This window comes from Rhinopithecus roxellana, chromosome 17 (genome assembly GCF_007565055.1).
Source record: "Rhinopithecus roxellana isolate Shanxi Qingling chromosome 17, ASM756505v1, whole genome shotgun sequence".
NCBI classification, from domain to species: Eukaryota; Metazoa; Chordata; class Mammalia; order Primates; family Cercopithecidae; genus Rhinopithecus; species Rhinopithecus roxellana.
In genome coordinates, this window is record NC_044565.1 from 23,999,395 (window position 1) to 24,014,563 (window position 15,169).

The window sequence follows — 15,169 nt, forward strand, 5'->3', positions numbered from 1 at the left end:
TTGCAGCAGAGAAGACACCAGTGGAGGGCCTAGAAACAGCATTTGCTGATGCACTTCTGAACACAAGGTCAATCTGACAGATCCTGACCTATATTCCAAATGCATGGAGAATTGGTCGCTGCCATGTACTGCTTTTATTTCCCTGTTGAAATGGCAGTGCCATACCATTGCATAGAGAGGTCATAGAGAGATTCATTAAAGACCTTGAAAAAAAAAAACCATGTTCTATGTTGACACAAAGGCTGAGCACTCATGCAGCAACAGTCAAAAAGGCCCAAAGGTGCTCAAAGAACAGAGCACAAAGGAAGAAGAGCAACAAGCTGAGCTGCCCATGGCTGACCATTGAGTTGGATGCTGGCCATGTAGAGAGGTTTGCAACAGAGTTTCTGTCTGGGTTTAAATTCTCAAACATCAGTGTCTGAAAGAATCACCCAGAGAGCTTGTGAAAATGCAGCTTCCTAGTGTTGTCCTCACTGAAACAGAAGGTGGGCCAAGAAATAGATATTTTTAACAAGTCCCCAGGTAATTCTGATACAAAAGGCCCACTGGCCACACATTGAGAAACGTAAGTTTAGAATGCTATGCTTTCTGCGATTTTTACTTACCCCCCAAAACTGAGAGTACAGCTGATAAAAAAGAAAGTAGAGCTTCTCATAAATGGATGCAGTGGACTCTGTGCCTCCCATCCACTCACCACAGCTGGGATATAAATGTTCCTCTAAGTACCCAAATATACTTTCAGTAGCTGGTACAGCTTGTGTGCACATATGACCCTAATGAACCATCCCTCCGGGTATCCACACTGAATCTGGGCTGGCCCTGTGGCTGGCAAAACCAATAGAATGCAGTGGAGGTGCCACAGAGCAGGCCTCAGGCCAAAGACTTAAGAAGGCCTAGCAACTTCTATTTTCACAGTTTTGGGAGCCTTATACCAAACATGTATAAAGTCCAACTACCCTGATGGAAAACATGTAGAGAGGCCACATGGGTGGGTCCTGAGACCACACAGAGGGAGAGAGAGAGAGACAGAGAGACAGAGAGACAGACAGACAGACAGACAGACAGACAGACGCCCAGCCATCTCAGTGTCCCAGCTGAGCCCAGCCTTCTAGCTGCCCCTGCTGAGGTACCAGGCATGTAAGTGCACCATCTTGGAAGTTCCAGCTTAGTCAAGTTCCCTACTGACTGTAGCCCTCCGTGGATATCACATCGATCAGAAATCATCCAGCTAAGCCCCATCAACCCCAGTCAACCCACAAAAGAACCAGTTTCCGTAATACTAGTTCTTATTCTTCACCATGACTTAACCAAATATTATTGCTGCATCACAAACCACCCTAAAACTTAGTGGCTTAAAACATCAAGTGCTGTATTAGCTCTTACAATTTGGAGAACATGGTAGATAAAAAGGACTAACTTACGTAAAGCATGTTACAAAGTACTTTTATATTCAGTAGCTCATTTTATCCTGACAACATGCTGTGGGTTAGGAAAGGCAAAGATTCATGTTATTCCCGTCCAGCAGTGTTTTTAAATGACTTCTTTGAGATGGCTACATTAGTTAGTGGCAGAGCTGATCATGTGATGTCAAATACAGGGCTATTTCTTTGCAGGCATAGCCAGTTGCCCTGAGGGTTCAGCAGAGGATAAGGTGAGCTGGGACAAGGTCCAAAAGGAGCTAAAGAGAAGGTGATAGCACAGATGGCCAGATGCAAAGGCTCTCTTTGATGGCGAGCCTTCAGAGAGGCTGATGGGGTAGGAGTCAGGTAGACAGATGAGGAGTGACACTGAGGTGACTCAGCATAAGAGGATTTGAGGTCATGGTAGCAAATGGTTGGAAAAAGCCATCCCCGATCTGATGGGTGGGCTAGAGGTGAAATAGCAGAGACTTGCATGGCGGGTCAGCTCTGTCTGCCTAGGAGCTGGGCAAGCCTGTGAGGAGCCTGGCCAAGGCTTCACACCAGGCTCCCCACCCAACTACAGCTTGTGTCCTCGTCATGCAGGGTCTGCTCCGAAGTGCCATGCTCCCTAGCTCTGTCTGTTACAGGAAGTGGGTTATGGGAAGTGTCTTCAAGACAACTCTTCTAACAACTCAACAGTGGGCCCCTCCAGGGGAAGAATGAAAAATCCTGCTATAGGGTATAAAATGTCAGGCAGTGGGTAAACAGCTATCCCACCCACTGCACGCCCCTCCTGGCCCTTGTCCCACTCCTCCATGAGCCTCCTCTCCTGCCCTGGATTTCCTTCCTGCAGCTGGAACACATGTCCTGAAGACCCTAGCAGACCAGGCCCTCTATGCATCCTTATAACGCAGTTCAGGCTCTAGCCCAAAACCTAGATGAGGCAACAGGCTCCTTCAAGGTGCCTGTGCATTAGGAAGAGTGAGCACCTGAGAGCCATAAGCACTCTACCACCGGGAGTGCCTGAGAGCTGGCCCTACTGCCTGCAAACTCTTGGGAGCTTGTTGCTTCTGGGCGTGTATGCTTGTGTGTTTGTGTATGTGTGTGGCCTATGTGTGTATATCCACATCTCCCATAGAGAAGCCTAATCCATGCATAGTGCATGTGGAATTGGCCATGAATTTTATAGCCAGGAAACTTCCCAAAGGCAGAGTTGTGAGTCGCAAAAGAAAAACATGGGGAGAAATCTATTTCTTTTGGGAAAAAAAAAAAAAATCCTCCCTCCCCCATTGCAAGGGTTGCGGTGAGTTAGTAAACAGCCTCTCTATACTTACTACAGAGACAAGTATTCAGAATCGGAGGAAACTCCTTTGATGAAGGCACAAATGGGAAGAGAAAGGAAGACGTTGTGGAGACAGGTTGACAACACCACGGTGAGACACAATGAACACAACAGTTGGGGGACATCCACTTGGGCTCTGGCCTCAAGCAGATGGGTTTCCTCTGGCAACGCTTCACATGAGGCAGTAGTTTGCTTGTGGAGGGAGCTCAGGGTTGGAGATTCTATTGGAATCCACATGTGTGGCCGTTCTATCCCAGAGGGAGAAGATTCCAATAGGCCACCATATTGCTGCTCTCTGGATAGTAGGACGGCTCTGTCTGGTGGGGGTCTCCAGGGGACCTGGGATGGAGTGTTCATGCCCTGGAGTGATTCCAGGAGCTCAGTAAAGATACTTTTATGATTTAGGTGGCCAGGAACTATAATTCTTATCCACTTTATGTATATTATTAACCATAACCATAATTGCATCTTAAATTATTTAAGTCCTGCTTTTACTCTTTCAAAGTATGTTTTCACCTACATTTCCCTTATACATGTATGAAAAGGGAATATATTAGGAGCCCTATCTGACAGTCAATGAAACTGAGGCACAGAGATGCTATCTGATTTGCTAAAATTAGCAGTTATTACTAGTTAGCAGTTCAGTTGGGCCTAGAACTCAGTTCTTGAAGCTAGTATCTCTCTACTGAAGCTGTTTTCAACCTGGACCACACTTTAGAGATGTGAAAACTCCAGGCTGTACTCCTCAACCCACCTGACTCAAGACTTTTCTGAGTTTTCCTTAACTCAGAAAAGCTGGGAGTGGGATCAAGCCTGTTAAAGCTCCAGGTGATTCCAATGTGCCGCTAAGGTTGAGTATGACATCATTACCCTCACCTGGGAAATTTAGCCTCTCAGGCCACATCCCAGACTTAATGAGCAGAATCTTCAGTTTCACAAGATCCCCACATGGTCCCTATACACGTTAAAGTCTGAGAAAGGGGCTAGTGCATCTGGAAAGGCCTAATAGCCCCAGCCAGGTCTGAGTTGAGGCAAGGAGCCGGGGGCCACTTATTCTTCCTTGCTTACACTGGGTTTAAGCTGCAAGGTGTAGTGTTATAGCTTGTGAGTGAAACAACAGGAAGCTCGATAACCCCTATTTCTGATTCCCTAGGAATAGCAGAGGGGAAAGATTTTCAGATTGGGGCAACACGGGCGGAAGGCAGGGCACCTTCCCAGCCTGCAGATGCACCCCTCTCCCTCCCTCCCAGCGTGCTCAGCTGGACTCACCCTCTAAAGACTTGGAAGGAGAGACTAAAGGGCTCTTTGTCTCTGCCTCCTTCGCTGGGCTCTGCACCGGAGAAGCAGGTGCAGACTTTGCAGGTGAGCCAGGCTCTTCTGGGGCAGTTTCTTTTTCTCCTGAAAAAAAACAGAAAACCACCTCAGGATAGAGGTCAAATAGAGAAGAGATGGGCAAGGAAATAAAGCCTTCTAAAAATTACTGTTTTCTATGTGGTCATCAGTCCTTCTGGCTGATAATTAACCTTCTGGCTGAAGTTAGCTGCTCCCCCTAACCTTTTTAGATTTCTGCTATTTCCCTGGGAAGGCCAATGGGAAAGGGTGGAGTCATGTTTCCTTCATCAAAACACACCTACCAATGTTACTCCAGATGTGGAGGACAATACTGCAGGAGAACTTGCACACGGCCGGACCAGAGCCTGGCTCTCATTCCTGTCCTGTCTCTGAAGAGAACCAGCCAGGAGCTTTATGTTGTGAGCACAGAGCACATCAACAGGTAAGAGGTGGACCCACAACCACCAACTCCCTTTATTTATTTTTTGCTGACTCCCCTTAAAAACACCCATGATTTCTTTGCATGTAACTATTGTTCAATTCATCAAATTTACATTTTCTGTCCAAGCAATCCCTAGGGATATAAAGTACCATGTTCTTCTATTTGCTTTTCAGTTGGCACATTAGAGCCCCAAGCAAGCCAGCAAGGGATTTTTTGGTTTTTGTTGTTGTTGTTTGAGATGGAGACTCCCTCTGTCACCTAGGCTGGAGTGTAGTGGGTATGATCTCAGCTCACTGTAACCTCCACCATTTGGGTTCAAGCAATTCTCCTGCCACAGCCTCCTGAGTGGCTGAGATTACAGGTGCGCACCACCATGCCTGGCTAATTTTTGTATTTTTAGTCGAGATGGGGTTTCACCATGTTGGCCAGACTGGTCTCGAACTCCTGACCTCAAGTGATCCACCCGCCTCAGCCTCCCAAAGTGCTGGGACTACAGGCCATGCCTGGCCAACAAGGGTTTTTTTAAGTGCCTGCTTTGTGTCCAGGAAGGTGGCTGACTTGGGATGAGGAGGGGAGATGGTGGAAGACCCTGCCCTGAGGGCGTGACAGTCTAGCCCAGTGGACACAACCAAAAGCTGAATTATGTGTCTCAGACCCCAAGTGGTCAAGAAGCAAAGAGAAGGGGCAGCTCAATTTAGGTGGAATAGAGAGGGTGAGAGGGTGGCCTTCCTAGCTGGAGAGGGGTTTCAGAGGAAGCCGGAAGTGTGGATGACTGACCAGGCTAGCCAAGAAGGGGAACCATGCCAGGAAGAGACAAAGGTAGGAACAAGGGCACATAAGCTACTGTGAGTGAATATTTGGGAGTCAACACGGAGAGATGGGCTTCACTCAAGATTCTGAAATAAAGGAGAAAAAGACATAAAGGTGTCAGCTGGTGGAGGGTTTTGATTGCCTGGCTAAAAGGCTTATACTAGACCTGGTGGGAAATAATAATGATGACTATGATCATTATTATAGCTAAAACTGATCTGGTGTTTACTGGCCTAAGTCATATTTCTAGGCACTTCTCTAAGCACATTACAAGTATTAACTCCTTTATGAGAGGGTCAAGTGACATCATGAAGGAACTGAGTAACTGTTAGGAACAGAGCAATGAAGGGCATTTTTGCGATCAATGGAACTACGGTAGATACATTCTTTGATGATAAGCAGGAAGGTCCTCTCTTGGTGGTCCTGAGCTCTCCCTCCACCCTGGGGACTTAGAAGCAAGGGTGCCTCAGGGTCATTTACCATCAAGTTCTAGTTTCTTCCTCTCCACCTCTTTCTTGTACTCCTCCAACTCCTGGTCAGTGAGTTGGCTGAAGGGGTTGGGCACCGTCTCCTCTGAATCATCTTTGGTATCCTCGTCGCCCTTGGACATCAGCTGGCTCTCTGTAGACTGAAAGTTAACCACAGAGGGTGTGTCGCTCTCTGAACGCCGCAGTTGGGGCGCAGGCCCCAGCTTCCTTTTAGATTCATGTGGCTGCAAGCGGTCTTGCTAGGGACAGCATGGCATGCAGCTCCTTGGAAACAGCTCAGGGCCTTGGGGTAGGGGTTGTTCATTCCTCCCCATTGCTACCTCACCCCTAGACCCAGATTTTTGCAACTGGCTGGATGAATATAGGGGGTCCACAGTCTGCCCCTGAAATAAAATCAAAGGATGCTCCCAAGCAGAAGGAAGACACACCTTTATTGCAATCCCTTCTATGGACACTTCCAAGCCATCACTATGCAAATACAGTTGGTGGCCCAAAGGCAGTCAGCCAAAGCCCAGCAAGCATAGCATTGGCTCAAGCAAGCTTCATGCCAGCCATTCCCCACCACTGCCCTCCCCGCCCACCCCCACAGCAGTGCAAGCCACAACACACAGCATTAAGTTATATGCACAACACACAGCAGCTTCAGCGCTCTCAGTCCAAACTGTTAGTCCTGTTTCGCACACAGTCGTAAGTGACAAAGGGGCCAAGGTTCCTGAGTCTCAGATCTTCAACCTGCCTGTACTGCAGGTCCCTGCAGGGATACTGGCAAAATCACTGGGTCTTGCCACCTCTGTGGAGCCCCTGGCTCTAAGGAGCTGACCAGCCGGCCCTTGCATAAGCTTCAGGAATTCTTTGACCCCTCTAGCCCAAGATAGGGACTAAAATTCAGACTCCACAGCCCTTTTTCCTAATTCAGCATCCTCATCTTGGCCTTTGAGAACGCAGCGCTCTGAAGCTGAGGAGCAAAGAGAGTGAAGCCAAAGGGAGGTGAGCGGTGAGCCTGGAGCCTGCCAGTCCTCCCTGCCCTGGCCCGCCAGGTCTTCTGGCCCCTGGGCCCCTTCCAAAAGGGAGGCCACAGCAGGCCTAATGTAGGGAATCATGGAGTCAACCGAGAATCCAAGACCAAAAACCCAAGAAGAAGGACTCTGAGAAGAGCACTTGGTATAAATGGCAAGGGAGATTTTTGTTTGTTTTTTAAGTTTTGCTTATTGTACTAAACTCTCACCTCCCCCCAGAACATGGCTATTCCTATCCTTGACCCTATAGGATGTTCAGTATTCCCCATCTTGGCTGAGTTGGGGTTGGGGGGAGGTAGGTGTGATGATGCAACTTTTGCACTTCTCCTGCCAATGGGCACCCACCCTATGGGCTGCAGTCTTGATCTGAAATCACTGCATCATCACAATTTGCCCTGTAGAGAGGAACATTTCCTGTATTTCCCCGAGTTTTACTGCTAAGGAAAATGTCATGTCCATTGGTACCTTGCAAGGAGCAGTAGTGATTTCAAATACATGCCAGAATTCTGAACTTTACCCCTTTTGCTAAGCACTAGACAAAACACTGTTCTATCTCAAGCACAAAAACAATGACAATACTTTCTAACTCAATGTGGGTTTATGTGGGCAATCTTGTCCCTTCCCATCCCTATAGGAGCATAGGTCTTATCTACATGCCCCCTCTCTATGGGTACATGATCATTTTCCCAGAGCTCTGGCTGGATGACATCATACCAGGCACAGAGGTCAGACACACTCAGGGCTGGGCACACCTGGGAGTCTCCAGCCCCAAGCCTGTGAGTCCCCACTTCATGGGGTAGTAAGGGAGGACAGAGTGGAGTTCCATGGCAGGAGGTACGGAAGCTGGCCGCATCACTCCTGCGGGCAGGCTGGGCTGCTGTTCCCCTGCCCAGTGCCCACCAGGGCCATCAGACATTGTCCTCCCTGGTCCTCACAGCACCCCTGTGAGGTGGGCCTCCATTTTGCAGCAAGAGCACCGGCACCCAAGATCACAGGGGAAGGTGGGTACGAGGACTCAAGGGTCCTGCAGCCCAGCCCCAGGCACAGAAGACCCCGAAGGCAAACACGTTTCCCCGCCAGTCAGGGGCAGCCTCTGCTGTACCGGGCTTCGGCTCTTCTCGGCAATGACACTCGCCAGGAGCTGGGACTGAGGTCCCGCTGACTTCACATCTTGTCGGTTTTGTTCTCGAATCTGTGTGGAAAGGGGAGAGGGAGGGTGAGCTGGGTCAGGGTCAGCGTGGAGTTTGGGAGGGGGCATACTGGTGTGCCTGGGGTCTGGAAAGGTCCTCCAGCGGTGTGGGAGCCCGTCTCCTATCCTAATGCAATCCTTACAGTCTAAGGGGGGGCCTCCAAGTCTGTTCCAGGGTGAATTAGCAATTTATGTAAAGCACCAGATTTTCATGAAACTAGAAGGAGCTGTAAACTATGAAAAGTAAAATGAGGCATAGTTGATCCTAAGAAGCCCATGAGGAATTTGTTTTAAATACAGATTCTAGGCACCCACCCCTTCCCACCATTGAATCTGAATGTCTGGGGAGAGGGGAGAGGGAAGGAGGGTGGTAGAGGTGGGTGACCCATGAATCTAAATTTTCATAAGTGCTGTAGGGTATCCAGGCCCACACACTGCAACACTATCCTGTGAGTGATCTGACCTGTTAGAGGTGCCTGCTACAACTGCAGTTTTAAAGTAACATTAAAAATATACGCAAGTGAACTGTCAGGCAAAGGTCCGGAAACAAACACAGTGATCTTGAAATATTGTAAATAAACCAAAAGGAAAATGGTATAAAATTCATTAAAACTCAGTTTGTGGGCAGGCCTTTCAGACACAGCGGATGTGTAAACCAAGCCCCGCTCTAGGTAAAGGGTTATGGGATCACATGAGTACAGCACTTAGCACGACACCTGGGCCATGGTCAGTCAATGGTAGTTTCCCTCTCCTGTGAGGCATGTGAGATGTCAGCGAGTCAGGCACATCCTGGGAACTCAGCTCCTGTTTGCGGGACTTGAGACCCCCAATGTGGGAGAAGAGAGAGTGGGATAAATGGCCTCCACTTACCTTGTTCCTCATCTCCAGCACTTCCTGGGGGTCGGTATAGAGAGGCACAAATTGGTTTGGGTTTTCGATGCGAATTGGCATGCCACTGCTGGATTTCTCCACCTCGTCAGCCTTCATCCACTGCACAAACACAAGGCCACGGGGCTGAGGTGAGGGAACAGGCCCATGCGTCCTCCCAGGTGGTCCACCCATGAGATCTGGGCCCAACGGCCTGCGTGGAAGGTCAGCAAGCCTACTCATAGACACTCTCTCTTCTTGGACATCTTTGATGTCTGTCTCCAGGAGCAGAGAAGGGCAACAGATGACCCAGTTACCAATGAAGGCCCTCAGGCCAAAGGTCGGCTATAAAGAACGTCCAAGAGTCGGGGTCAGAACCTTGGGAACCAGCTTTGACACACAGGCAACCATTTGGGCTTCAGTATTAGGCAACTTGATTTGAGTTTGGAGAGCTTCAAATTGTTTGTTTGTTTATTTGTTTTTTGAGACGGAGTCTCCCTCTATTGCCCAGGCTGGAGTGCAGTGGCGCGATCTCGGCTCACTGCAAGCTCCGCCTCCTGGGTTCACGCCATTCTCCTGCCTCAGCCTCCTGCGTAGCTGGGACTACAGGCTAATTTTTTTGTAATTTTAGTAGAGATGGGGTTTCACTGTGTTAGCCAGGATGGTCTCGATCTCCTGACTTCGTGATCTGCCTGCCTCGGCCTCCCAAAGTGCTGGGATTACAGGCATGAGCTACGGTGGAGAGCTTCATATTGTTTTATGAAGAGCTATTCTGTTTGGCTATTGGCTACTTTTATGTTAATGAGAAATTGAGAGCCTGTGGGTGGGGAGAGGGAGAGAAAAGGTAACTTCATAGAAGTGGCTGTACAGCCCGCCTCCTGGACTTGCATCAGATCTGAAGTCCCAATGTTAAATGCTCCTCCCTTGAATTTCCCAGAAGCCCTCTGTGGATGTGGGAGAAAGAAACAGAAACCAACTGGTTCTGCGTCATGTGCCTGGTCCAACTGCCTTCTGGAGAAATCTGCTCCTTAGATCCAAAAACTCACGCAGAGGTCAAGGAGGAAGCGGTCAGGGGCTCAGTGGGTCTGAGCAGCTGCTCCCAGAGGCCAAACAGGAAGCCCAAAGAGGATGCTACTAACCTGGGGCAGGAGAGGTTTGTTCTGTTCCCATTTTAAAGCTGCTTCATCCTGCAAATGCAGCCTGCCCCTCTCTGCCCGGGTCTATCCTGGGCTCCCTCTTACCGTGGTCTTGGGTCGGGGGCTGCCCATGCTCCTCTGGACCTCATCAGCCACATTGACCCGCAGGTAGGTGTTGGGCGTGTTGAGCCAGCGGGTCTTCTCCTTCTGCTGCTTCTGGGCATGCTGTCGCAGGGCGGGCACTGGGGCACCATCCTCCTCAAACACGAAGGCTGTGACCGTGGCTGGAATCTCTACCTCACTTTTGTGTTTGGTTTTCTCTTGAACAAAGGGGTGGCGGTACGTGTAGCCCGTTCTGTAGCCCTAAAAAGGACAAAAACAGAACCACTTATGGGGTGAGAAAAAAGGCCTGTACATGCACATACACACACACACACCTTTCCTTCCATCTGCTTAAAGGACTTTTCATGTAAACCCAAATCTCCATTAAACAATCTAGGCTTTCCAGTCTTCTGGTATATTTCAGAACTGTTCCCTCCTCCTGGTCCCCCAGCCCCTCTCTTTCTCTGCCCCAACAAGTCCTCTGATCTGGGCTGAGAAAATCCCTAGACCTTTGTGGACCAGATAGACAGAGCTCCTCATCCAAATGGAGCTAAAGATTTCCTCTGGTCCAGTGGCTCCCAGCCCTGGCCGCACACTGGAATCACTGGGGGAGCTTCACACAAACAGTGACGCCTGGGCCCTAAGGCAGAGTTGCCCACTGAATCAGATCACAGCGTGGCCTGGGCTACAGGATCTTTAAAAGCTTCCCAGCTGATTTACCAGTCACCCCTCCTTTCCTTGACTCTGAAGCTTCTTAACAATTTCCTTCTAGGAACCCTGAAAGCAGACTCAAGAACATTGCTGTCTCCTAAGCAAGGCCACGTCCCTCAAAGCTGGAGCTGACTGCTTCTTGGAGAGAACAAACATTCTGGAATCTTGGCAGCTCTTGGAGCAATATTCAACTCTCCTTGTCTTCTTTTATTTTTAAATTAAAATGGCATTAAGGTATTTTTCTGATTATAAAAGAAACACAGATCCATGTAGAAAAATTAAGCAAAATTAAAAAATAAGGAAAAAACTGAATTTTATGCAAACTCCCACCCCAGAGACAACCACTAAAAACCTTTCCAGTCTTATCTCTATGCATACACATGTGTGTCCATGTATGTTTGATACTAGTAAAATGGCTATTTCCAATTACATATAATGGCTACTTAACTATTTTCCTTTGTAAATTGTTTATGTTCTCAGCCCATTTTTCTTTTTTTTTGTTGAGACGGAGTCTCGCTCTGTCGCCCAGACTGGAGTGCAGTGGCTGGGTCTCGGCTCGCTGCAAGCTCCGCCTCCCGGGTTTACGCCATTCTCCTGCCTCAGCCTCCCGAGTAGCTGGGGCCCGCCACCTCACCCGGCTAGTTTTTTTGTATTTTTTTTTAGTGGAGACGGGGTTTCGCCGTGTTAGCCAGGACGGTCTCGATCTCCCAAAGTGCTGGGATTACAGGCTTGAGCCACTGCGCCCGGCCTCAGCCCATTTTTTCTATTGATGTTTCTCTTTTTCACATTGATTTGTAAGCTCTGTAAATTAAGAATATTAATTTTTTCACTATCATAGATGGTGAAAATATTTGCCTCCATACTTTGTCTTTTACCTTGTTTATGGTGGGGGAGTGGTTTATAGAAATGCATGTTTTGAATTGTTTAATATCATATCTATCAATATTTGTCATGATTGCAGACTTTTCTGCCGTGCTTGATAGGTCTTCCCTAACACAAGGGTATCAAAAACACAAATCTATGTTTTTTAATACCTCTATAAGTTCACTTTTTTTTTTTTTTTTTTTTTTTTGGAGACGGAGTCTGGCTCTGTCGCCAGGGCTGGAGTGCAGTGGCCGGATCTCAGCTCACTGCAAGCTCCGCCTCCCGGGTTCCCGCCATTCTCCTGCCTCAGCCTCCCGAGTAGCTGGGACTACAGGCGCCCGCCCCCTCGCCCGGCTAGATTTTTGTATTTTTTTGGTAGAGACGGGGTTTCACCGTGTTAGCCAGGATGGTCTCGATCTCCTGACCTCATGATCCGCCCGTCTCGGCCTCCCAAAGTGCTGGGATTACAGGCTTGAGCCACCGCGCCCGGCCGAGTTCACTTTTTATATTTACCATTTTGATAAACCAGGAATTTATCTTGTTGAAATAAATGAAGTAGCAATCTGCCTCAGTTTTCTTTCCCAGATGGCAAGTAGTCTATCTTTCCCCCACTGATTTATAAAGTGCCTGTTTTTCCTGTGTTAAATTCTCATATATTTTGGATCTATTTCTGGATTCTCTGAGCTGTTGCGTTGTTTTGCACATCCATTCTGCTAGTGCCATGCCATTTAATTGCTAAAGTTTTACCACACTTTGTCATGGTGGAATTAGCATTCCTAATTACTTTTATTTTTGTAACATTGTCCTAGCCATCCTGAATTTCACATGGAAGGGCATTTTGTCAAGTCCTTGTACCTTCCCCCATTTTTGAAAGAAATCCATTGAGTTTACTGATTAATTTTGGGGAAGTAACGTCTTTACCCTATTGAAGCTTTCTAACCAAGAATAAATTATAGCTCTTCACTGACTTCGGGTTTTCTCTGATGTCTATTAATAAAGTTTTATGGTTTTAAAAAATGGATTCTGCTTTTTAATATTTTATGATTGTACTCCATTTGCAAATAGGATTATTTTCTCCCATTATTATATTTTCAAAGTAGTTAATGTTAAAACACAAAAACTTCTAATTTTTGTATATATTTGCATAACTGACCACCTTAAACTGAAATCACCTTTACAAAATTATGACAGTGAGATAAGTAAGACATGACATGGCTGACTCTGTCTTGCTTCTAGCCTCACAAGCTGGCTGGCTTTGCTCATTCCTGGATGTGAGCCAAGCTAACTTCAGGAGAAATTTAGTTCATAGTGTAAATGATGACAGCCCTTCCCAAAAACTAAACTGCCCTTGTAAAACTAATGAAAGACCACCAAGTTAGGAAGAGGAAAGGGGCCTGAATTTTCTAAGATGTAGGCATAGTTAAATAATTACCAGCCATTATTCCAGAGGTCACACGATTTACAACTTCCCCAGTTACTCCTGTAAATAATATCACTATTGTAGAACCTAAGATTGGCCTTTGGATATATCTTTTCAGGCTTTTGCATTTCTGACAACTGGGTGGCCCTGGGACTCGGTCAGTCCTGTGGCCCCACCCATAGGCAGACTCAGTGCACAAGTACCATATTCCACACTCCTATGACTGTATCCCCAACCAGTCAGCAGCACCCACACCTTAGCCCTCTACCCACCAAACTATCTTTGAATCTTCCTGGCACAGTGGCTCACACCTGTAATTTCAGCACCTTGGGAGGCTGAGACAGATGGGTCACTTGAGCCCAAGAGTTTAAGACCAGGAATCTTTGAAAAACCCCCTTTGAAAAATTCCTAACCTCTGAGGCTTCAGTGAGATTGATTTGAGTCTATCTCCCGCATGGTGTGGCCAGGCTCGCATCAGTTAAACTTTTTCTTTACTGTAATGCCATGGTCTCTGTGAAATGATTTTGCTTGTGTAATGGGCAGGAAGAACCCATCAGGTAGTTATAAAAGTATTCTCATTATTTCTAATATTCTTTTCAGTTGATTTTTTTTTGGACTTTATAGGCATGTAACCACATTATCTGTAAATAATAATTTCCTTTCCTCTTTTTTTTTTTTTTTTTTTTTTTGAGACAGAGTCTCGCTCTGCTGCCCAGGCTGGAGTGCAGTGGTGCGATCTTGGCTCACTGCAAGCTCCGCCTCCCGGGTTCACACCATTCTCCTGCCTCAGCCTCCCGAGTAGCTGGGACTACAGGTGCCCGCCACCACGCCTGGCTAATTTTTTGTATTTTTAGTAGAGATGGGGTTTCACCGTGTTAGCCAGTATGGTCTCAATCTCCTGACCTCATGATCCACCTGCCTCAGCCTCCCAAAGTGCTGGGATTACAGGCGTGAAAATATTTATACCTCTTATACTTCATTGCCTTGGATTGAATTCCAGTATTATTCTAGAATAGTATTAAATAATAGTGCTATGACCAAGAATAATTGTTTTGTTTAAAAGTTTAATAGGCACATGCCACCATGCCTGGCTATGTTTTGTATTTTTTGTAGAGACAGAGTCTTGCTAGGTTGCCCAGGCTGGTCTTGAACTCCTGGGCTCAAGCGATCCACCTGTCTCGGCCTCCCAAGGTGCTGAGATTACAGGAGTGAGCCACCATACTGGACAGATCAAAAGTTTTTATCCTTTGATGCTTCAATATCATGAAATACATTTAAAAGATTTATAGATTGGTATTACTAAGTCATCACTGAATTCTAAGAATGAGCCACCAGTTATTGTATATTATTATTCTACTATTAGGCTTGATACTATTTACTAGTTTTCATGCAGCATTTTTCATCAACGTTCAAAGAAAAATTGGTCTAATTATGTTACAATGATTATGGCTTAGTATTCTTTTTTCACTCCTCTCTGAAACAGTTTAAATAACAGAATTATCTGTGTCTTAAAGGTTGGAAAGAATTCTTGTATGAAACCATCTAGTCGTGGTGCTTTCTTTAGGCAGAGATTACTCAGCATACAAATGTTAATGGGAGTTGTATTTTCACTGTGGATTGTACCTTTCATTATTATAAAGTGGCCCTCATGGTCAGCCTAGTAACAAAGTAGAGATGATTAGGAGGAACCGAAGGCAGGGAGAAATGTATTCATTATTGCAATAACCTTGACATGATAAAGAAGGCCCAAGATGGTAGCAGTGAGAATGAGAAAAATGAATCAGACGGAACGTTATAAACAGAGTTCATCTTTCACTTCTCTGAGCAATCTAAGAAGTTACAGCCTCTTATGCAATTAGCTCCTCATTGCATATGCTTTCCTCTTGTTCCTGAATTGTCACCTGTTTATATCCCATATTATCAGCTAAATTGTTAGCCCTCAGAAGACGAAAGTATGTCTTAAAATTTTTTTTGTATCCTTTGAAGAGCCAGCCCACTCCTAGACACATGCTAGTTTAATTCATTACATGATTGATTAGTTCATTTATTC

General features: G+C 46.7%; 1 protein-coding gene across 2 annotated transcripts in view; it reads right to left on the minus strand.

Moving 5' to 3' along the window:
• ADD2 (adducin 2) overlaps positions 1-15,169 on the minus strand; it is a 112,016-nt gene that overhangs the window by 12,011 nt on the left and 84,836 nt on the right. For both annotated transcript variants that reach the window (XM_010361907.2, XM_030921589.1), the window contains 5 exons: positions 10,128-10,385; positions 8,890-9,009; positions 7,933-8,022; positions 5,807-5,954; positions 4,012-4,140 (listed from right to left, as the gene is read on the minus strand). In XM_010361907.2, coding sequence (XP_010360209.1) covers positions 4,012-4,140; positions 5,807-5,954; positions 7,933-8,022; positions 8,890-9,009; positions 10,128-10,385 — 745 coding nt within the window. The remainder of the gene's footprint in view (positions 1-4,011; positions 4,141-5,806; positions 5,955-7,932; positions 8,023-8,889; positions 9,010-10,127; positions 10,386-15,169) is intronic.